Source organism: Melospiza georgiana, chromosome 1 (assembly GCF_028018845.1).
Source record: "Melospiza georgiana isolate bMelGeo1 chromosome 1, bMelGeo1.pri, whole genome shotgun sequence".
In the NCBI taxonomy this organism is placed as follows: domain Eukaryota; kingdom Metazoa; phylum Chordata; class Aves; order Passeriformes; family Passerellidae; genus Melospiza; species Melospiza georgiana.
Genome location: NC_080430.1, coordinates 20,924,996 through 20,949,393, shown reverse-complemented (window position 1 = coordinate 20,949,393; position 24,398 = coordinate 20,924,996). Strand labels below are relative to the sequence as shown.

The following is a 24,398-nucleotide window of genomic DNA, read 5'->3' as shown; positions in this document are numbered from 1 at the left end:
GTGTGTTTCTGCCCTGTGGTTTCATAGGCACCCTAAGATGAATATACTTTTAAGTACCTTGTGCATGGGTCTGAAGGATGAGCCTGGGCACCTCTGTCACTTGCAGACCACTAGAAAGATGTATCCTAATAATTTTCCTGGTTATAATTTTGTTTTTCATTGCCTAATCTACATGGATGTTCATCTTTTCCAATGTTTGTATTTTATGTTGTATGTCTTTGAGCAGAGTAAGTTTAATGCAACTAGTAAAGAGGCAAAAAAACTCTGTACATTTTACTATGAGCACCTATATTAAGCATATTAAAAAGTTACTTTTTTAGCACGGAAGAAGTTCTATTTTATGTTAAAGAAGCATTTTGTTGGATTGTTTTTCTGAAGCTGGATGGATGGCACTCCAGTGAATTATTTGGCATGGGCACCACATGAACCTAACTTTGCAAATAATGATGAAAACTGTGTTGTTATGTATAAGAATTTAGGTGAGTTTTGTATGTTTTTTCAGGAATTTCATTATTTGTGTGTTTGCGTCACAACTTTTTTTTCTTCTGTGAAGCATCCTTTCTTCCTGTTTTTCTTTTTTGTTCCTCTTTTACAAAAAGTTATTTAAGTAAACCATACTATTACTTACTTAACTTAATAATTTCATACTCTTGTGCTTACCTGAAGCCTAACAAGGGGAAGCTCTGATAGAGGTCTGCGGCCAGAGGTCTATGGTTGTGATTGCTGGTTTATATTTTTTATTAAAATTCACCTAATGTGTCACTATGAAATTTCTAGTACCTGTTTCTACAAAGCTTTTAACTTTATGTAATTACAGCTAAAAAGTGACATATTTTTCCTAGATACTGATATTGAATGATAATAAACTGAGAGACAGCTTTGATCTTATCTTTCACCTAAAAGCACTGTACGTGAGAATGAGTGAAACAGATTTCATTAACCAACTTGAGATGTGGTGTCATACAGTTCTCCATTTATCTTACACCCAGGGTTTTGGAATGATATAAACTGTGGCTATCCAAATCCCTACATATGTGAAAGGCACAACAGTTCCATTAATTCAACTGTTCCTCCAACAACAATTCCAAGTCCAAGAGGATGTCGTCCAACCTGGCTTTCTTTTCGTAACAAGGTACCATAACAAACACAGTCTATGCTGGATGTTTGGCAAAGCATATAATAGAGAACAAGGGAATTTTTAAATCATACCATTTCTTATTAAAACAGACTGTTGTTATTTTTATGCAGAGGGCTATGACACATGCATGCTTTTGTTTGTTTGCCTATCTGTTGTTTTGCAGGAAAAGTGCTTTTCTGATGCTTCTGATGAAGCAAATTTGTTGCAGTTGATGAAACACAATTCTCTAGTCAACTCTTCAAATGTTTTGATGCACATTTAGTCAGAATTCCTGAAGTATTGATGCCTTGACCTTGGTGTTTTTTAACCAAACTGTAATCCTTTCTACTGACTACATTTTGTCTTCCTTAACTTTACTAACATGGTACGTGTTATAGAGTAAAATTAATAATAAGGCAGACTAAGATCAGTCATGCATAACTTAGCACTGTTAGCTGTCTATAGAAAAGTCAGGATTTGTTTATTTTCTAGGGATTTCAGATCAGATCTAGTTGCTGAGCAAAATGCTTTAGTGAGACTTCTAATTTTATATTGAACTAGAACCAACACAAAAGCTCATTGAAAGTTGAATGTATTTTTTCAGATAAATGCATTATTTTACTGCCTTTTTTCATCCTGCTCTGTTTAAAACAGTGATTATCAATTGAGGGATTTTGGAGTGAAGATAATATATAGAGAATTTGTTCATATTTTAGTGTTACAAAATATTTGGATCTACAGAAGAGGAGCGTGTTACTTGGCATGCTGCACGAACAGCTTGCATGAATTTAGGAGGAAACCTGGCCTCGATCCCTAATGAACAAGTGCAAGGTACTGTGCACAGTTTTGTAGCAGCTAGATGAGACGACATTTAATCCTTACAGGCTGGCTGGGGTTTTGTCTGAATATGAGCAGATTTGAATAATAATTGCATATTTGATTTTTTTGTTCCAAAACATATAATTTTTAGAAATCTATAATGAAATCTTCACTTGAATCTACCAAATTTTAGTGTTGGCTCAGAGAGATATATATGTGTGTACTGTCCTGCCAGCCAAAGTAGTGTTTTTTTCTGCTTGCGTATGATGCCAGCTGGACCCTGCAATTTCCAACCAAACAATGTGTTTTCACTAGGTGGCATTAACTTGCTGCATGGCTTTCCTTTTAAATCAAGTAGAACACCTTTGGGATGAGAACCTGTCTGTGGGCATCTTGAAACAGGCTGAGTTCTCACACCCATACCCAGAGCTCTCCCCACAGAAGTGCCTCTCTTTTCTCTGGAGGAAATTGTTCCAGTGAACCAAGAGCTGCATCCGTGCCTCAGGGAGATGAGAGGGATAAAGCTACCCTATGCTTGAATAAACAAGGCGCACACCCTAGCTAAATACAGGGGAAGACCTTGATAGATGTTAGACTGACTTTGATAGATAGACCCTTTTTTAGGCATACTGTTCTATCCTACATGTGAATGTGATGAAAAAAAATACTGCAAAACATACTGTCTGTGAACTCAAGAGAGCGCATTGAAAACTTAACCATTTTAAAAGAATGCATTGAAATATGAGCAATTAAATAGTTTTAATTTAAACTGCTGATAAGAACTTAGCACTAATTATGTTTTCTATGTGTGAAGAGCTGAAGAATCAAAATTTCCTGTTTCAAACAATTATATTCTTATTTTACATAATTTCTGCAGTGGTTAATTCATGCACAGGACTTGAATTCTAGGTAAAATATAAATGAGGAATGCATTAGCAAAAAACTATTCTCGTTGCAGGAAGTGCAGGCATAAAGGCCTGAGTTCCTGTTACAGTTTTTGGCAGAACAGCAATGATAATATTTGGCAAAAAAATCTGCAGGTTTCATTCCTGGAGGAATAAATTGCATACATTTAAAAATGCTGAAGGAAGGTGAATGATTAATAGAGCAGGCAGAAATTATTCTATTCTTTTTCAGAGGAAAAAACATTCATAACCATGACTGCAGTGGTTGGCAAAAGCCGTGGTATATTAATTTGATCACCACATTCAATGCATCATGGATTAGCAGATTGAATATAATTCATAATGTTCATGATGGATGAATATCAGCTGACCTGGCCTGCTCTGTTTGTGAGCTTGCCACCTTAGCTAAGACACATCAGCACCCACCTGGACTGTGCAAAGCAGTGATAATTGATTTGCTTGTGTTCAACAGTTCTGTTAAGTCTCATTTGGAGCATGTTTCTTGTGCATTTTGCTCCCTGCCAAGGCAGTGCAGGCTGTTGCCCAGCTGTCCAGGGAGGGAAGGAACACTTTGGTGGCTCTGGAGCAGCACAGCTTATGCAGATACACAAATGGCAGGAGCTCGGTGGTGCTGTTGTGTCACTGGGGGGCAACATCTCTTGTGGGATTATCAAAAATTGTGTGTGATCCCCACAGCTGTTAATGTCTTCAACTAGGATTCAAAAGTGTCTTGGGACATTATAAAAACAATTTCTGTCATGTTTTTGGGGTTCATTCCAGTACCAGCTTATATGCTTAGATGAAGTATTTTGCCCAAAGCCACAGTTATATATCTACTTACCCATTTATCAACTCAGCATTCATCTCCTTTTCATCTCACCTGCTTGTGTTATCAGCACTGGAGTGCTCTGTATTTCAGAAAAAGTATTTAATATCACCAATCTCAGTGAGGCCAAATATTGCAACTGTTCTATATTGAAATTATTCCTCTTTTTCTTTGCATTTTGTTTTATTCTAGCTTTCCTTACCTTCCATTTAAAAGATTTTGCCACTGAGACATGGATTGGATTAAATGATATAAATCATGAAATGAGGTTCCTCTGGACAGATGGAACAGGGGTTTACTTTACAAACTGGGCCAAAGGCTTCCCGTCGGGCCATACGGGTTTATATGCGTACAGCGGCCAGGTAAACAGCAATCACAAATTGTTCACTGAAATTTGATTTTATAGAATTATTTAGGCTGGAAAAGGCTTCTAAGATTGTTTAGTTCAACCATTAATATAGCACTGCCAAGGCCACCATACTAAACCATGACCCCAAGTGCGGCATCTACATATCTTTTAAATACCTCGAGGGATGGTGACTTAAACACTTTTCCCTGGGCAGCCTTTTCCAATGCCTGAAAACTCTTTTGGTGATGAAACCCCTCCTCATATCTAATCCTGTTGTGTCAACTTTGGGCCATTTCCTCTTGTCCTGTCACTTGTTATCCAAGGGAAAAGAGATCAGTACCCACCTTGCCTAGGATTGAATTCATGCATTTGTGGGGATTTTAGGTATGTCACTGCTTGACTTACTACTTTCATACTTGTATACATATTGGATGTAAATCCAGCTAGAGTGAAGCTTTTGAGCCCCTGTGCAATTGCTGTATCAGCTGGTGAAAGGATCCATGGAGTGCTCATACACAGACTTGTTTCAGTTTCCAGTTCGTGAAGACTTCACAGCTTTTGTGTTCAGCCTGTGTTCTCTCATGGGCTGTGTAAAGAGGGCAGTGATTCTCCTGCCCTGTGGCATTTTCCCAAAAGCACAACAGTGGGAGCATCCTCCCAGTCCTCTGGTGACAGCTGTGCCTGAGCTTGGCAGGCTTCCCAGCTGGCATGTAGCTCACAAGGGGCATTCACAAACATTCCCCTGACACAGGTGTCTTACAGCAAAGAGGCAAGTTCTGCTGGTCAGTTACAGAAAGAACACAAGTCTGTAAAAAGACAGACATTCAATTTTTACAAGGGAAAGCCCCCCAAACCACCAGAAAATAACTTTCTCTATTTCTCTGTCAAACAAACTGATCTGATAGGTCACAGAGTTCCTTTCTCTCTGATCATGTGTATGTACTCCAGAACTACAGCACTTTATAGTGTTAACTCTATTTCTCCTGAATGATGTTTTTAGTGTAGAAATTTGATTTTTATGTATAATATCCTTTTCCGTGTCTTTGAAAGGGGCACCTGTGAATTTCTTATCTCTAAAGGACGAAAAATATTAGGTAGAATTTGGAGTACTAAAGGAAAATATTTCAAAAATGCTACTTCTGAAAAAAATATATGTTTGTATCTTTTTTATGTGAAGTAATAGGATTTTATTAAGTCTTATGTGACAACTTTTAAAGTCCCTTTTTCATAAATTTTATATTTGTTTTTAATTCTACTTGATCCTACCAAAAATTATTATCATAGTTAGTAAAAATTAGTATGAAATTGTTCAATTGGAAAGATTTAAATCCAAATGGTTTTCACCCAAAAAAATGAAGTAATTATCTGAACATCTTTCAGATGGAACAGAAAAAACCCTAAACAAGTAAACAATAAAATAAATATAGGTGTTTCATTGTACAGAGCCACTTGTAACCCTGCAGGCTTTTGCAGTAATCACTGTTTATTTAATATGTGCTAATCTAATTTCTAGTTATTGTGTCCATGTCAGAGAAGTTGAAATGTCACAGCAAGGCTGGAACTGACAGACCAGTGTCTGCCTTTGGGCTGGAGCTGTTCTAACTTTGCTGTGTGTACTATTACAGCCTGAAACAATAAATTGTTGCATTGCACTTTAAGGGTTCTGTTTTATTTCTGGGGCAAAGTTATCCAGTCTTTTCTGCAATGATTGATCTGATTTCTCTTTAAATTTCCTGTGACTCCTCTCCATGCTGTATGCCTAGGGATTGAGAATACTGGAATTCCTCTGGTCCTCTTACTCACCCCAGTGTTGTGCAATAGAAAGTACCAAAGAAATTTGTGAAGTGTAAGAGGAATAGAACTTCCACATCACTTGTGTAAGCTTGTGCTCTTAAATGTTACAAAGATATGAGACTAAAATGACAACATTACTTGTGTCCAAAGATGCAAATGGGAGTCAAAAGTTTCATATTTGCTTATTCTAGCTATTTTTAACTGGTGTTGTATCTCATTGCCTCGAGGCTGATTGTGTTGCCATGAAAAATAAATCTGTTAAGGAAGCAGGGAAGTGGGCTGATCAGAGTTGTGATAACAGCAGAGGATATATATGCCAAATTAATGCAGGTAATTCTCTTTTTAGTTAAAACCAAACCCTTTTCTTCTTCTTTTTTTTTTTCCCCACCAGGAAATTGCTTAAATATGTGGATTTAAACATGATTTTGCTTCCAATAAAGATAAATGCATGAATTGTTCTTCAGGCAGGAAGAAAAGGGTCAAATAGTCACATGTGTCAAAAGTCCAATTAGTCACTGCTCTCATCTGACCCTTCCCAGCAAATGCTGTGTTGCTATTTTCCTGAGCTGGAATTTGTATCTGCATCTTTGTGTCTAGCATGACCCTTGATATGACATTTGTTCCATACTATTTTAATTTTCTGAGTACATTGGCTTTCAAGACATGTTATGGAAAATGCTGGTTTGTACATGTAGCATAAACTGTCTGGAGTGAGACTGTAACCTGTCTGCACTGAACTTGAGCAAAATTGCCTCCAAAAAAGAGATTAAAAATATTTAAATCCATCTTCTGTTTAAATATCTGCATAATCTTTAAGGACTGGTCTGTTGTGACCATTTTATTTCTAGGAAAAAAATCTTTGGAAACCAAACAGCTTCTGCAAACCATTTCATTTTATGAAAAAAGATTTTATGAAAAAATTCACGACCTAATCTTAAGTAATTTTAGTAATACTATTCTTGATGATTACACAAAATGTTCCTTTACTCTTTATCAGAAGTTGCTTTAAGCAGCTCTTTTCCTTTCTACAGCTTTGTAATTGAATTTTACTACCATTGCTGGCTTAAAACATAGTGCATCTTACCCATGCTGATAATAAACCAGGGAATATCAAATAAGGAAGACTTTTGTTTTGTTCTGTATGCAACCACAGTGAAATCATACCCCCCTTTTGAACAAGTATATGGGTCTTTTCTCATCCTTTATTTTACAGATGCTGAATTTCTGCCTTCTACAACTTCATCCCCATTCAACATTATCCGTTATGGGAATAGTAGCTACTTGTTCATCCACACCAAAATGACATGGGAGGATGCACGGAAAAACTGCAAACAAAATCAGTTTGACCTTTCCAGTGTCTTAGACCCCTACAGTCATTCCTTCCTGTGGCTGAATATATTGAAGTATGGGGTGCCTGTGTGGATTGGTCTTAACAGTAATGTGGTAAGAACATTAAACTGATTGAATATGATGCTGCTTTTCTCGTGGACATGTCAGGAACTGAAAAGTCTTATAATTTCTCTTTATTTTAGCTTATTTGCTTGCATCTTGGACCTAAATACTTTGTGCTGTCAGAGGAATCTATCCTCTGTTAATCTGATTAAATTGTATATATTGCATGTGCTTTTCACACTTTTTCTATGATATTCCACTCTGTACACTTCCAAATAAGGTATTTTAGTCTAGCATCTTGGAATATCTCTTTATATATTTCAGGTATAAGTGTGATAGAAACTCCTAATATTTTAGAATTTACAGAAGAAAACATCTATTTTAATAACAATACCTAATTTTGAGATGTATAAGAAAGTGCTATTACTGTAAATATTTTAACATTTTTTGAGGTTATTTAGCAAAAATAATTAATTAGTTTACTTAGTTTAATTGTATTTGTCTCCCCTTTCTCAGTTGTTTGGTATTTTAATACTTTCTGCAATTTAAATAAGATATCTTTTTCTTCTTGGCACAGACACTTGTCCCACACACTCCATTTGGCTGAGCAAATGAAAAGAACCCCCAAATATATGAACTTAGCACACCACTTCCCAAAAATCAAAAGATGCCTCTAACATTAATCAGCAGGATAAATGAGTTAACCAGCTTTGGTGGGAAATGATTTCTCATTTAAATGTATTTCAAGTTAAAATAATCTACATGTCTTGAAACTTCTGGGGAAAGAGGTAGTGCAAAAATTAGTCATCAGAATTTCACTCCCACAATTTATTTTTAATGAAATTATTATTAGTTTCAAATTAAAGATATTAAGTTCAACATTAACTCAATGCCACTTTGCATTTCCTTTTGCTGAAAAGCACTTGTTGCACTGCTGTATTTCCCAATAAATATCTGTTTGTCACAATAAAAATTTCAAAGTGTCAACTATTTGTATTTGTTAGTGGTTTCTAAGAAAAGCCTCAATCCTTTTAGGACAAAGTACTATGTAGACAGAGTAGATTGATAGAGTTTAATCATTCCAGCTGATGCTTTTTTTCCTTAGACCAACGGACATTATGAATGGATTGATAACTGGAGAATGAAGTACACGAAATGGGCTGAAGGGGAGCCAAAGCTAAAACTAGGCTGTGTCTATCTTGACATTACTGGAGTCTGGAAGACAGGATTCTGCAATGAAAGTTACTTTTCAGTTTGCAAAAAATCTGATGGTAAGAACTTGAAATCTGACCATTGTAATTTAACAAACATCTCATTAGAGATGTTGGGGTTTTTTTCCAGAGCTAAATAGATTAAATCGTTAGAATTTACTTAGGTTGAATTGGGCCACTTTAAAGTTAGGGCAAACACATAGTAAGAAAGAGCTAGTGTGACTGTGAATAGCCATCACTTTATATCAAGTGTTAGTTATCGCTTTATTTCAAGAGTGTTAGACAAATTTTGCAAAGCTAAGACTTACACTACTCTGCTATTTATTCTCCTATTGAATAAACTTGCAGTGTCAAAACCTGCAAAAATCAGAAGGCATTGAAGTAAGGAAGTAGTAACATGGTTTTTTTAAAACTATTTTTAATCAGTTCAAGCTCCCACTGAGCCCCCTCAGCTTCCAGGAAAGTGTCCTGAGTCAGAAGGACACAGATCTTGGATCCCTTTCCGAGGCCATTGCTACTACATTGAATCTTCATCTTCTAGAAACTGGGCCCAGGCATCTTTAGAATGCCTTCGACTAGGTGAGTATCCTACTTTTCCTAAAACAAGTATCAAAAGTATCAAGTAACAAAACCTACTTGTTTTCCTAACTGTGGAAAGCTGAACATGTGAGATGTGTTTTTGTGAGTTCAAGGATGATCCAAGTGTTGGACAAGACAGTTGCATCCAATTATTACCTTAATTGGAGAGATAATGGAAAACCTATGGCCCGCACTGCCTTGTGCATGTGGGACCAGGCGTGAGAGGAGCTGTGCGGCCTGGAGTGAGGATCATGAAAATAGAAACCTTGTGCTTTGACCCTGATAGGAGATAAACGGCTTCATTCACAGCAGCCGCTAAAGCTTAATGGAATTTTTATCTTTTGAATTCTTGATCTAATTTCTCCCTTAATTATTGCAGTTTTATACCACTGGAGTGAAAACTGTTTAGTTTGGATAATATATGAGTAAACTAGTGCTGTTGTGCAGCTTCATTCTCTCAACTTCCTTCTTTGGGAAACAGATGAATATTGATTATGATGGACTTCATATGTCTGCAGCATTGTTGTTTATGGAATTGGTGGCAATGTGATATAGGTGCCTGGTCTCCCATCAGATTATGCAGAGATCTCAGTCACTCTCACACTAGCAGAATTTATTATAGCTGTATCTTCACTGGAAGTATATATTGTCATGTGCTCAATAAGAATCTACCAGTGAAATCCATGGCAAATGTAGATGCCTGGTACTGGGTGAGAAGATTCCCTCTCTCTTTTCTGATACTCAGGTTGAAGCATTTTGTTGAAGCAGTTTGTTGACAGGGCAATGAGAACGTTTTCCCCTGTGAAACATCTCTAAGAGACTTTTCTCTCCCTGTGTCTTCCAGGTGCCTCTTTGGTCTCAGTTGAAGACTCAGCTGAAGCCAACTTTCTGACCTATAACCTTGAACCACTTGAAGGCAAAACATCAACGTTTTGGACAGGAATGTACAGAAATGTGGATGGTACTTTCTCTACTTTTAATGTCTTTTTTTAGTGAATAATTACTGCAAGCTTTTTGACATGAGTGTTGAAAATTTCACATAGTAATTCTGTAATAAGGAAGATAAAGCCAGACAGAATAGGAAGGAGGCTGCTTTAATTAAATCCTATATTTGATGATTATTGCTTTCACATTAATGCAATTAAAATTCAATTAGATAGATATTTCTATTCTTATGATAGACTTTAATGTACAGTCTTGTACTGTTCAGGTAAAAAATACCTGTATAACTCTCAGTGGCAGGGTTGCAAAATAATTCAAGTGACTTCAGGTGGGATTTTCTTGAGTTTTGGAAGATTATTTTTGCAATTGCCTACCCAAGCACTTGAATGACAAACTTCTTAGGGATAAGACAACTTTTCAATTACATTGCTTGAATCTTAACCAGGAATAGTGAAAATTATTGGTAAAGGAAGAATTCGAGGGTAGTCATTTATATGCATGACACATAGAGGAAAGCTGAGGTTTCCTCATGCGGTCAGTTGACACAAAAAGGGTTTCTTGAAGTGGCTCTAGAGCAGTGTAGAGCAGCACACTTCTCACAGTGATCATAAACACAACAATTCTTCAGCTCTTCATTATTGCTCTAGGTAGTGATTATAGCAATTTCAGCATAACTGCATAACTAAATTTCATACCTTTATTTGTGTATCCAGGATGTATTCAGTTGCCATGTCCTTACAGAAAGGGTGTCAGGAATTTTTAAGAAAAAACAAAAACAAAAAAAAGGCAAAACATATAGAATCTTACAAAAATCAAAATACAATTTTCATGCTGAGTCTAAGAATTTGCTTGAGTACAACTTACAGTCACAAGGAGTACATTTATTCTAAATAAATAGCACTATTAAAAGAAAGAAAGAAAAAAGGAACCGGAAGGAAGAAGCAGAAAGTCCCAAGCATAGCTGAGCAAGAGTGATCACAAGATTTTGGAAGGAGATCTATAAAAAGGAAGATTGTCTGTGTAAAGCTTGCGGAAAGGAGTAGAAACTGGAAAACAAATGAAATAAAATTGGACCTAGAGAGACTTCAGTGTGGGATTTGAAAAAAGTAACACAAAACCTTCCTACAAATTACTGAAATAAAGAGTATTCTGGTGAAGTTATATTTTAGCTTCACTTATTCCTATAAATGGAATAAATAATTGACACTGGACCATTACTGTCACTTGTGGGAGATTATTCTTGGAACTATCTTGCCTTTGCACCACCATAAGCCAGATTTGTCTGCCATTTTCCAGATACTGATATTACATCATTTACATAAAAACTCAGGGACAACATGTGTCAAAAGTAAATAGCTTAGTGGTCCGTCTCCAAAAGTGGTGACAAGTAAATTTCTCAGAAAGGCAATAAATATGGAGCATGTGAAAGTATGGAAATTAAGATGATCTTTTTTTCCCCCTATTCAATGTTTTTTTCAATCAGGGCTATGGTTGTGGCTAGACGGCAGTGCAGTGAATTTTGTCAACTGGAATGTAGGAGAACCTTCTTCTCAGCAAAATGAGCACTGTGTTGAAATGTATGCAGACTCTGGGTATTGGAATAATTTCTATTGCTCTTCCTACAAAGGATATATTTGTAAAAAGCCAAAAAGTAAGTGCTGCATTTATGAATTTGTTTTATATATGGAATATGCTCTCTGTAAGCTTGTGGCTGTTACACACAATGCATTTCATCTGGATGTTCTGAGTTTTTGTAAATGCCAAAGGATGCACATTTCCATGACAACAAAAAGATAGAATGACTCTTCAGAAAGTAGTTCTGCACAGTAGTCAAGTCCCTAAAGAATTGCTTTTAGAAGACAGTGTTCATATCTCAGCTGTACCTGGTGTATGCACTTGACGAGTTTGTGTGTTTTCTATCAACGGTTGTTGAGAAATCACAATGTGAGGATCATGCCTTGTGTACAAAAATCTGTCTCAAAAATATGCAAACATACTCCTCAGGGTATCCCCTCTGCTCTGCCCATTGTTTGTTTCCCTCTGCGAGTCTTATGTGCGCGTGTTTTCTGAGTATGATGTAGTGTTTCTATTAATTGAGTATTTGTGAAGTGTGACTTATTTAACAGCTTGGGATCTTTTGTCTCTGTGTCCTCCTGCTGTGAAAAGATGAATGAATGAAAAGCAAAGCAAATAACATAGTTTGAATGTACTAAACTGAAGGCATCCTGAAATAACTGAATGTGCAAATTTGATAGTAGGGACATCTAGTATATATGTATTCCTAAAAGTCATCATAATAATTTCTTTCAGCATACATTGCAATACCAAAATCTCTTACTTATGCTTCCTAAGAAGGTTGAAATGTGTAGTTGCAATACACTGACTTCCTCTACAGTACTGGAAGTGGGAGAAATTCTGCTGTCCTTTCTGTAAATTTGTTCTCATGCAAAATTATTCTCACTTACTCAAATGCTTGTAACGATGACTGTGTCTTTTACAGGAAGCACTGCAACGTCTCAGTAAATCCACCCTTTCAGAATCCATTTCTCAATCATTTTGTATTGTCATTGACAAAAATTCATAGACATGGGTACCAAGTGTTAAAATAAATCCCCACTGCTCCTTTTTGACCATTCAGTTCAATTATTTGTGCTACTATTGGCATTCACCTGTTTTGATGCTGACCAAAGAGCTGAAAGCTCTCAGATGAAAGCATGTTACTTGTTTCTACAATTAGCTTTAGCCCAGTCTAGTCTACTAATCTGGAATGCCACAGATTCAACCTAATTCCAGTGTCAATGCAAGGATTATATATTCACTCACCCCAAAACAGGACACAGTCTAGTCCTACATTGTTATAGAAATGCAGCTTTTCTTGGCATAGTTTTTCAGAACTGTGACAATGCTCCATGTGCAGAATTTAAACAATTATAGCTGCAGAAAAGTAAATGGAGCATTAGAAGCATGGTTTTACCAAATTGCACTGGGTATTGCCGGCTGTGTTTGTTGTTTTCTGAAGAGACTGAAAGAAAAACATGATGGAAGTTTTCCATCATGTAGATGATGAAATAGATGTTGTTTTCTGTTTCATTTCATGTAGAATAGATGTTGTTTTCTGTTTCATTTGTTGAGCTAATTTTTACCACAGTAATTTGAGAGTTCTGTAGCAGGTCTATTCCACAAAGTATCTAACTATTTCTTAAGTGAGGAGATGCTCAGTCTGGAGAAGACAAGACTCTAGGGAGACCTTAGAGCACCTAAAGGGGGCTCACAAGACAGCTGGAGAGGGACTTCTTATAAAGGCTAGTGACCATCCCAAGATGGAAATTCACAACCTCCCTGGGCAGCCTGTGCCAGTGCTCAGTCACCCTCACAGTGAAAAAGTGTTTCCTGATATTTAGAGGGAGCATCTTTGTGTTGCACAGTGGTGGTGCCCACACCCTCTCTTCTGTCACTGGGCAGCACTATGGAAAAGATATAAGGGGGGACTGGAAAAATAATTTAAATTCCTGAGCTCACCTTTTTCAAAATGAAACATGATGCATTGATTTAAGATTTAATAATAAACTGTTTTGATATCCACCTGGCGAAATAAATATCTTCATCTTAAATGATGGCTTATTTACCCAGCAAGCTAGATTTCATGACCTGATGTTAAAATTTAAACGAGCTATAAACCTTTTAGTTCAGATGTGATACCTGCTAGGGCACTGTGAATTTCATGAGTGACTTCAAATGTCTATGGAGGTAAGCCATCAATGTCTATTGGAAAGCCTAATTTATTACATTTTCTATGTTTATATAACAGGTACTGGAAGAATTTTTATTACATTGAGGATTATGTTTGACCATGTCTATCCTCAAGATACTGTATAGATTTTCTTTTGGTTTCATTCTGATGTCTGGATCAGTCTTCATGGGGCTTTTTTGATATTCTTTTTTTGCTAGTTTTTCTAAATAGCTACCTATGAGACCAGAATACACTAGAGTGCTGTGCTATGTCTTAGGTGTATATAATTTTGTATGAAATAAATCCAAGTGTTTTCAGTATTTAGTGGTTTGTATTACCATATATTTATCTGAGCACGATTTTCAGTATGCTCCAAGATATAAAAATAAATAATGTAGAAATAAATACTAATACAAAAATATAATTATTTTTTAATGTTTTCAAGTTCCAGCAACTGAAATGCCACCGGCATCTGAAATGCCACCAGCTGAAATACCTACAATGGGTAAGAATATTGTCTTTCAAGTAGAAAAAACTAGTCTCACATAAGATCATAAACCAAAAATATTTAGTATTATGTCTCTTAAATTTTCTGTTATATGGAAGTACTGTACCTGTTTCCTAGGATGACACTGTTTTCTAGTAATACACAATATAGTCTATTTGGGTGCATCTCCAAATGCAGATTTAACAAAATAATAGTTTGTGATATGGCATGCAATATTAATGATTTAAAATCAAGTTATTTTATGTTGCTGCCTCTTCTTCTCATTACATCAAAACAAATTAACCCCTTTTTCTCAGAAGATCATGCATACTAAAGAACTTGCTTTCAGTAATCAGATAAAGACTTCTGTAGCATTCTCTTGATTTCTTCCTATTTATTTTCAGCAATGACAAAAGATGAGAAGGCTTCTACCCTAAACCACAGCAAAACAGGAGTTATAGTTATTGTTGGTATCATCATCCTAGTTGGAAGTGGCCTTGCAGGATATCTCTTCTACAAAAGAAAAAAGAATTGTTTGCCGGCAAATGACAGCTTTGAGAATAATTTGTATTTTAATGGTGATGCAGTTCCTGGAATTAGTGACACAAAGGATCTTGTGACCAACATAGAGCAGAATGAACATGCAACACTGTAATGTAACAAAAGGAAATGTAATGTAATATGTAATATAAAATGTAATGTAATAAAATGTGCCTTGTTTTATTAAAATTATGCAATTAGAATGAAGCCAAAGGTATTTTCTCATGTGCAATTACTGTACTAGTCTGTTTCTGTGTGTGTGTAATGTCATATACTGCATTAATTTTATTTTGTAGCCATTATATAAAGTGAAAGATTTCAGATCTCAGGACTTGGTGATCGCACTGGTGAATGAGGTTCTTAAGAAAAGTGTGGTTCTTAAATGGAACAGTAGAAATGGATAAAATAAAGAAAGCAAAATTGAAGAGCACCTTGAATAACACACACAAGATTTGAGGTTTCCTCATCAGATTTGTTTCAAACCATGCTATTGAACTCAAAGCTATTTATTAAGCATATTCTAATTTTACCATCTTTCAAGTATTCCCATGGATTTAAGTACAGGCATAGTCACTAGAGAATAAGACTGTATTTGGGCACATTTCCCCTTTGAACCACATGGGCAGAAAGACCTTTGTGATATTTCAGTTCCACAAGTTCGTATAACACAGAAAACCAAGATTGTAGTACTTGCAGTTCATATATTCCAGGATTTTATCAGGTGAAATCTGGGGGCAGACATCTGAAGTGGAAAATTGTGGTTGATAGTAGCTGCCAGTTTTGGCTGGCCACAAGTGGGTTTGTGGGTGAGGGGTGATGGAGGTCATGGCAAAACTTCCTTCTTACCAGGCAGCAGTTCCTGGGGAGAGGGAGGAAGATTGCCTGTGCGTGTTCTGGAGGTTTCTAGGAGCAGAAGGTTTCTGCAGAGCTGTTATGGTGATCACATGTTGGTACTGCTCTCTACAGCTTCTCAATAAGCAGCATAGCTTTGTGGGAAGTGGGCTGCAAGTAAAGAACAATTTAGCTTTACCAATATAATAGTTACTACTGATTTTATTTGCTTTCTAAAATGGTTAAATCGGCGACTATTTATGGACATCTTCTATTCCCCGAGGAGTTTATATTCCTAATTTTTGTAGATCCTGTAAAATGTAAATCATGCATGTTTCCTCACTTGCTTACAAAGATTTGCAAGAATTGATTTCATGGTTTCAGATTTTGCTCTGTGAAATAAAAATAACTATGCTTGATTTTTAAAATAGGTTTTTATTTTATAGTCTCATCTAAATAAGACACTGTAACATGACAAAGTGAAAAAGTAGATATTACCACAGGGGTAACATCATAATTCCAGAAGAAGTTGTTAACAAGTATTATATTAACCATATTTTCCTGAATCTGTCCCAGGATTAAATATGCTTAAAGACAAAACAAAAACGTGAGTTGAGGGATTTAGTAAAAGTCTTAAATTGCATACATATGTAGGTAAGATGGGAAAATTTGTCCAGGAACTCCTTTTCTCTGGCTCTGCTCTCTTTCTCCCAGCTGTTTCCTTGCACTGTTCCTACTGCTGTTTCCATTTTTAATATACAATTGTTTAAGCATGTTTTTTCAAGGATCAGCACCTCTAATGGTTTTTTATGCCATCTGATGTGGCTCCTGACTGATTAATGATACTAAGGGCCATGTTGTTTCAGTTATAGGGAGGAGTGGTGCCAGGCAGAAATTTATGTGAAACAGACAGTGAAAGACCAAGGGAGCCTGACTGAAATCCCAGCCTCACTGTGCTGGCTGTTGAGCAAACAGCAAACAGGTGCAGTCCCACCTAAAAGAAGCTCAGTCCTCTTCTGGGCCCTGCACAGTCTTAAAATGGTGTGTGTACACTGAGTCATTCTTCCAGATAACCTTTATTGCCATGCACATGTGCAAAGGTATGGTTGCAAAGAAGACAAAAATAGAGGAGATATCTCATTTCTGGTTCTTTGCCATACTTATAAAGTACATCACTGAAAGGAGTCAAGGAGGGAATCTAGCCATTGGAGCCTGGATAATTCTGAGCTCATTCATTCATTTATTTTTCCTGAAATCCAGCATCACCTCTGAGTTGAGGAGAATTAAAAATGTCATGCACGTTCATAGCTGGCAGTAGATGTAGGTGTTTCTGTGTCAGTTCTGCTCTCCTGTCCAAACAGGTATAGAAAAATAGAGAAGGTTCCAAATAAGAAGCCCTACTTTGAAGGTGGAGCTACTTAGCCTGCTTATTTTATAAAGAGTATAAGTTAAAAAGACGTAAGATTTTCAGAAGAGGGGGAAATTTAAACTGCATGGCTTACAGTGTTTCCTATTTAAAGACAATGGAATTGAAGCAAATTTCCCATTAAAGAGATTGATACAGAAACAGTAGCATTTACAGCACAGGAAATCCTTACAGTTCCATGTCATAAGCAGAAAGTGAGCACTGATGCTTTATACACAAACTATAACAGAAAGTTTTGAATAGAAGATAGAGAAACAAACAAACTTGAACACTTTAAACAGTATCTAATTAATATAAGATCAAATGAAAAGCTTTTACTTAGGAACATTGATAAGTAAAATGTGCTTCTCTATTTGACTGGAAAAAAGAAATGTGTCTTACTGGAAATGAGTCATGTTCGTATGGACACACCCTAATTTTATATTTTACATGTTCTGATCCTTCACCAAATCTTTCAAGCAATTTCTACTACTGACTGCTATTCATATTGGGGCTAGTTCAGGCGCCTTAGAATCAAATTGTTGCTCTTGTGATCTCTTACCTTGTCACCCAAGTAGATGACACTACGTAGGGGAGGTCTCAGGCTATATTTTGCATACACACACAGACACACACACACACATATATATATTCACAGAGGAATTGGGTTCTTGCTTTTCTGAAACATACTTGCTGTAAAAACAAGGAAAATAATTCCTTGGAAAACAAGATGATGAATAGTATGAACAAGGGAATATGAACAGAAAAGCAAATAAATGTTTTGACAGATCCCTAAGAGTTTATATCTATAACCCTCTGATGCTGCCAAGATTTCTTACATTTGATCAGGTGGTTTAGGAAAATGAAAGGAAAAAATGTTATTCATTATGTAACATGAGAACAGAAAAATAGAAAGGTTGTTCCCTTTTTTTTTTTTTAGGCTAGAATGTTCCTACTGAGGTTTAGAGTGATTTTTTTGAAAAAAATAAATGTTTATAACTGGGAAACTGTGATTGTCCTATGTGTGGGGATTCTGGATTGAAATCTTATATCAACTTATCGCAGGCTAAATGATCACAAAATTACTTTCATATTTTAATATAAGTGGATTTTTTAAAAGTGAATGTAGGGAAGCATCCAGTTGAATCCAGCTGGCCTCACCCATCCATTTCTGTGAGCACCTGAGGAATGACTTGATGGCAATATTCAATAGCGTGTAAGGTTTTGCCTCTTCACATTGCGGTGTTTCTTGGTACACTTGTGTTTAATTCTCATTTCCCCTTTTCTCTGAAAAAGTTTGGACTTTAGAAGAAAGGTGGTGAATCTGCACACTGCGAGTGTAACTTCCTGCCTGGGAGCAGAGGCTGCCAGAGGAACAATGCTGACTCAACACAAACCCCAGCAGCTTTTGTTCCTCGCCACTTTTAAAGCGTCAGGCTGTGCCTTGCCAAATGGCAGGTCCTGGAGCACATCTTCCCAGCCCTCTGGTTTGCTTTCCCGCTTTGTGGGCTGTGATGCAATCTGCTCAAACACACAAACACTGAGGTAAAGCTGACTTTAGTATGTTTTACACTTGTTCAGCCTCTCTCAACAGATTAGCAGTACCAGTCCCTCACCAAACACTGATCCTTGTTCAGAACAGAACCAGCTTCCTTTTTCCTGTTGCAATTATCCTTGTTACACCCTCGTAGATTTGGATATTCTGAGATGTTTTATACAGCAGAACCACAAGACATATTTGTCTTGCTCCTGAACAAGGAAGGAAGGAAAATTGGAAAATTGAGTTTGCATGTTCAAACAATCTGCTTGACTGCAGCCATCCTTCCGTATGGATCATAACTTAATGAGTAATTGGATTCTGCTGCTTTGTGGAGCAGCCCTCATTTCTTCCTCTTTGCTCAGGTGTCTGTATCCTTTCCAGGCTCCCTTCTTCGCATGGCTTTGTTCTAACTGTGTCTGCTGGCCTTGAGGTCCCACCATTCTCCTCACTGTTGTGGCTTTGTTGTACTCCAATTCCCTGCATACATTATCAGACCCAGTTGTTCATCTACATCTGAGTCAGAGTAACAGCAGCAAAGTCCCACAACTCCATGTGGGTGTCCAGGGTTTTCACTACCTGCAACAGAAGCAATTTTGCTGCAGATGCAATATTGGGGAAGGAATGCCATACCAGCCTCTCCTGGAGGTATGAGAAATGAAATTTTTCAAAGTCCGTGTGCAAAAACTGATTCAAAACTTCCACCAAAGTCCCTTTTCTTGTCCCTGTGCTCTAAGATGTTTGAGCTCTTTAGACTATCATGGAGAAAACTTTATCAAAGTAAACATCAGAATTTGGTCAGAATGCCTGTAGGGTGTATACTTTATGAGGTGCAAACTTTCACAAACTAGTGGCACTAAAAATGAGGCCATATTCCTCATCAGTTTAGGTTTCCTCACTAGCAATAATTGAAAATCCAGTATTTCCCAGTTACAGGTTCTTTTCTTCCTAGAATTGTGTATTTTCTTTCCCAATTTTTTTCAGCTGTTGCTGTCAGTTGGGTAATAATTCCTGCATATAGTCAAGAATGGAGCAAAAGAAAGAATAGGTGTCTCCTGAAGAACACAGATCTCACTTTCTATAGATTTTTTGTTCCTGTGGAATTTCAGGCATGGAAAATTCTGTTTCTCTCTGACTCCAAGGTCATAGTTACTTCATTTGCATGGTGTCCCAGCAGATTTTTTACATTACTGCAGTGCACTCTGTTTTTTTTCATCATGTATTAATACAGACAAATCTTTTTCTTCTTTTTTTACTTCTTTTATTTATTTCTGCAAATGAGACAGTAATCTCACTTTTTGTTAAAAATAATTATTCTGAGATATAAGGTACGTCTTAAAAAATCCTCACTAAAATCTTACCTGTTAGATCTTATACTTCCATGGCAGACGTATACACTAGAAAAACTAGCTTAGGAAGCAAAGTTTGCTCATTAATGTATTATTTCAAAATTACTCATGTGACATGAGACAGTTCCTTATTTGAAGCTCAGAACTTCCCTCTATCTGTTGGGTCTTAAAAAGGGTTTGTTAATCCACTTCAGTGCAGTGGGGTTTTCTTGCAAGGCACTGATTTGGTCTTTAGCATCAATACGAGGTGAAGGGAAGAAAGGAGGGAAATATTTGCCATGTCTCTCTACTTGTCCCTGATTTTTCTTCTCTCCATTAGTACATCTCTTCAAATGTCTGGTAAGTCTTTGTCCTCTGCTTAGTGTGGAGGTTTTCAAGTTCTTTAGCATGCATTCAATTATCTCTCTTAGTGGGCAGTGAATTTAGATCTAGTCGCAGCATATGATTTGAAAATGTTATGTTCAGCTTGAAGTTTGGTAATATCTGCATAGGCATTCTCTTTCCTTAACCCAGGTTTCAATGTGGTGTATGAGTGAAAGGAATATGCCAACAGATGTGGCCATAACCTCGGCAGTGCGGATTCTTGAGACAGCAGACAAAATCTGATTTCACTTTACTCCATCGGAGGCTAGAAGGGTTCAGTACAGAGCAGTGAACTCAGCATGCACAGACTACTGGCTGATGTGTGCTTTGAGGTTTTTGGCAGCTCATATGGACCATAGCATACTGATCAGTGCATATTGAAAACTCGTTTGCAAGCTGGGAGCTTTAGGAAGGACCTCAAAATCTCCCATCCATTAGATCTTGCACCCTCCTACTGCTGAGATGAAAAAGAAATGACACTGTGTCTTTTCCATGGCAAGTTCCCAGCTAGAGAACTCTGGAAGTCGAGTGCTATTGCTTGAATGGCAGCAGGGACCACCCAATGCACCAATGATCTAATCCACCACAGGCAATTTCTTTGGGGCATGCTTTTGGGTGAGACCAAGCCAGCTCTAACCCATCCTCTGCTAATCTGCCCAAGCACCACTGCAGCCAGAGAGCTCTGTCAGGGAAAATATTACCTGGCTTGCTCTGGTCCATAGCCTTTCAGAGCAACAATACCAAGGCTGTTCAACCATTCCCTGTCAGCTTTGGGGTGGGAGGGTTATGAAGACACAGTTAAATACTCTGGCCTTGGCAAGAACCCTTGGGTAAAAGTCGATGGCACCGCCGAGTGAGTTGGGTGATGTTGCCTGTCACCTAGAAGGGAGAAAAGGGATGCAAGCTGAGATGCAAAAAGAGTGAAGATTTGCAGGAGGCTTTTTGTTGAAGCTGATCTTAAGAAACAAAACCCTGATGTTCAGTGTCTCACATTTCTATTTACAAATGTAGTTATTAATAGCACTTAGGATACTGGCGTAGTTTAGCTGTTCTTAGAACTGATGATGCTGCAAGTTGTGGCTTCCCTCCTGAGAAACTTACAAATAAAACTTTGGGAAGAAATGAATTTTTGCACAGCTGCTAAAAATTTCCAAGATAATTAACCAAAAATGAAAAATACACCATTTTCTTGGTGAGCTGACAGCTACAGTGTTTTTCTGGGCCAAATATAAATTTTTTAAAATTTAGAGTATGTAAATGATTTTTAATAAAGCAAAAAAGTACTCTTACTTGCAGAATTTAGGCCCATTTAAATATGATTTTGTGTAACTTTGAAGAAAGGATAAAATGTAGTGAAGGTCAATTTTCACATGCATTTTGAGACCACTGTGGTTTCAGGAGGGCTATGAAGAAGAGCAATTTCTCTTGAAAGAGCTCTATTTTCAGTTCTTGTGTTTTTTCATTTCAAGAATATTTTCATAATTGTCCTTCATACCAATGATTAACTTCCCTTGATTTCTCTCTCTATGAGCTACATATGCTATTTTGGGTTTTTTGTTTGTTTGGTTGGTTTGGTTGTTTTTTTTTTTTTTTTTTTTTTTTGGTTTTGGTGTTTGGATCGTTTTGGTTTTTTTGGGTAGCAGACTGTCATATAGCAACTAATAGCCTTTATCTCCTAAGAAACGTCTCCTCAAATGTTTGCATTATGATTTTATTTTATAGGTAGGGAAATATTTTCAATCTATAATGAAGATAACAAGCTGTGTGCCCAAGCTCAGAACTCCAGCTCAGTCATCACCACCACTTGCGATGAGCATGATGAGTTCCAGAAGTTCAGGTGGGTCTCTCCCACGCAGCTGCTGAGCATGGCGCTCAAGCTGTGCCTGGGAGTGCTCGCCAAGGACGACGAGGCTGCCATCACCTTGGAATCCTGCAACAGGACAAACCAGCTCCAGTGGTGGGAGTGCAGAAATGAGACACTTGCAACCCATGGCAAGGATTTATTTCTCAACTATGGCAAGGGGAAGGGGAAGAAAATGAGGCTGTCCAAAGTATCCAGCAAAGGGAGCAGGTGGAAAATCCATGGAAGTGCAGACAGCGTGTGCTCTCAGCGCTATGAGGGTGAGTACTGAAATTCCATCTCTATTTCTTGGTAACTTGACTGCCCCTTCCTACAAAGCCTGGACAGGCAGCAACCATTTTCTTAGGGTGACATCAGCAGAGGAGCTATTTATAAATAGGATGTAGAAATGAAAGGTGAATATATCTGTATGATTTTCAACAAATATAGCTGTATACATTTCTGCATAACTTAAAAAATGCAGTTCTTTCGAATGATAGAATAAAATTACAAAGGCCCATGATGCAAACATAAAGAAGAATGGCAATTCTGTTTGTACAACAATAGCAAAAGGAAACCTTTGACTGTTTTAAAATATATCTGAGCAACTTGTAGAAGATATGATTGTTTTATATGTAGGTTTTGTTGTTGCTTTTATTTGGTTTGACCACCCACAATCTGTAAGTGAATTTCTAGTTTAGATGGATGGAATTCACAATTAACATTATCTACCTAGTGTTTCCCAGGCCTAGTAAAAAAGAAAAAATAGAAGAAACAAAAGGAAAAATGCTGCATAATGGTTTAGGATGCAATGTTTTATTACGCTGAAAAAAGACCCCTAGAGAGTAAGATCTTTTCCTACAATTTTATGGCTCTTGGGCTATGTAGTGGGGGCATTCAGGATCAAGTAATCAATGTCCTTTTTGTTGTGACACTGGTATACTGGGAATTTAAATAAAAATAGAATAAATTTTTGTTGTACACTACAGCTGTTGCACTGGAATGATGTTCTTCATAATTTTGTACAGACAGCAGCAAATTAGAGTGGAGAATGATGGGTCACTTCCTAGCAAAATCCTTGCAAATTTAAGATACAGCTTCCTCTCATGAAGACTAACAAAAATGTTGTGATACCTCCTTTCCAAGTTTTTTCAACAATGAAGAGGAAAAAAAAAGAATAAATATATATATATTATCTAAGGACAGAAGTATGTATGTCATGGGAAAAGCTGAGTCACAGGGACCTCTGACACAATAGTCCAGAAAGCAATGGCATGACAAAGTTATACAGAAATTAGTTTGAGGCCCAATTAAGTGTTTGAGAGTCTAAGTTCTGAATATTTTGCCATAGCCATACCTGACTGGCACTACCTTTAGAGGCTCAGGGTGTGTTGAGCCCTGCATGACTCAGTTTGTCCATGGAAAACTGGCTATGAGTGTCACTGTGGTGAGCATCTGATGGCAGCTGACTGTGAGTACTGATCTCTGCTTTTCTCCATAGACATCTATACCCTGGGAGGAAATGCCTTTGGTGCACCCTGTGTGTTCCCTTTTAAGCACCAGGGGAAGTGGTATGCCAAATGCATCCCTCGGAGGGGCGACACAGACTCTCTCTGGTGTGCAACTTCTACGGATTTTGATAAAGACCAGTTGTTTGGAAACTGCCCACTTAAAGGTAATTTATTTATGAAAATCTCCAGAAAGCTGTTAAGGAAAAGTGTCACGCACTGTCATGGTCAAGATGCTCTTGGATGTGGAAGTAGCATTGGACAGTGAGCTGAATTCTGGCTTGCCCAGTTCCCTGGTGAGCTGTGCCACAAGGACATTAGGCATCTGCTCTGCACTGCCACTGTCCTACAGTGTCCCCCAAAACTGGTGCTTACAGGGAGTGTTCTCAGGGTGGTGACTGGGACTGATGGATAAAGGAAGAGGAAACCCCTAGGACTGGGTTTCAAGGCAAAAGGAAGTGCGGTGGAATGAGGAAGGTGAGATTTATCAGGAGACTGTGGGGTATTATAGGATGGAGGAGAGACAGGAGGGCTTTAGTGAAGGGAAGGGTGCAGGACACGCTGAATGCAGTGATCTTCACCTGCCTTCAGTGCTTCCATACACAAATTCCCTGCCCCTTCTTCCTGACTTCACATGTAATTGAGTGGAAATGGCAATTTCTGTTATATTGACTGGTCTGGAAGAGCATAAGAGGGATCTGAAGGTAAGAAATGTGTGTGGAGACCAAAACTTCTGTATGGTGAAGAGAGAAATACTTGTAGAGGTAGAATTTATCAGTGAGTGGGTTAATGTGGACTGAAATGTGAAAGAAGTAGATGAATTACATAAATAACAAGGAACAGGGTCAATGTAGAAAACTTAGGTTTGTAAGGA

At 37.4% G+C, this 24,398-nt stretch overlaps 2 protein-coding genes across 2 annotated transcripts in view; both read left to right on the top strand.

The window, feature by feature from the left end:
* The window catches only part of LOC131088192 (macrophage mannose receptor 1-like), a 53,208-nt gene extending 37,263 nt beyond the window's left edge, over positions 1-15,945 (top strand). Inside the window, exons 19-30 of the mRNA XM_058032044.1 lie at positions 379-479; positions 990-1,132; positions 1,834-1,948; positions 3,860-4,029; positions 6,038-6,140; positions 7,024-7,253; positions 8,308-8,473; positions 8,840-8,992; positions 9,837-9,953; positions 11,418-11,585; positions 14,110-14,169; positions 14,556-15,945. Of these exons, the coding sequence (XP_057888027.1) occupies positions 379-479; positions 990-1,132; positions 1,834-1,948; positions 3,860-4,029; positions 6,038-6,140; positions 7,024-7,253; positions 8,308-8,473; positions 8,840-8,992; positions 9,837-9,953; positions 11,418-11,585; positions 14,110-14,169; positions 14,556-14,806 (1,777 nt within the window). The 3' untranslated portion in view covers positions 14,807-15,945. The remainder of the gene's footprint in view (positions 1-378; positions 480-989; positions 1,133-1,833; positions 1,949-3,859; positions 4,030-6,037; positions 6,141-7,023; positions 7,254-8,307; positions 8,474-8,839; positions 8,993-9,836; positions 9,954-11,417; positions 11,586-14,109; positions 14,170-14,555) is intronic.
* A 4,080-nt stretch (positions 15,946-20,025) lies between these two features.
* LOC131088197 (macrophage mannose receptor 1-like) overlaps positions 20,026-24,398 on the top strand; it is a 29,751-nt gene continuing 25,378 nt past the window's right edge. Inside the window, exons 1-3 of the mRNA XM_058032057.1 lie at positions 20,026-20,152; positions 21,899-22,297; positions 23,518-23,691. Of these exons, the coding sequence (XP_057888040.1) occupies positions 20,092-20,152; positions 21,899-22,297; positions 23,518-23,691 (634 nt within the window). The 5' untranslated portion in view covers positions 20,026-20,091. The remainder of the gene's footprint in view (positions 20,153-21,898; positions 22,298-23,517; positions 23,692-24,398) is intronic.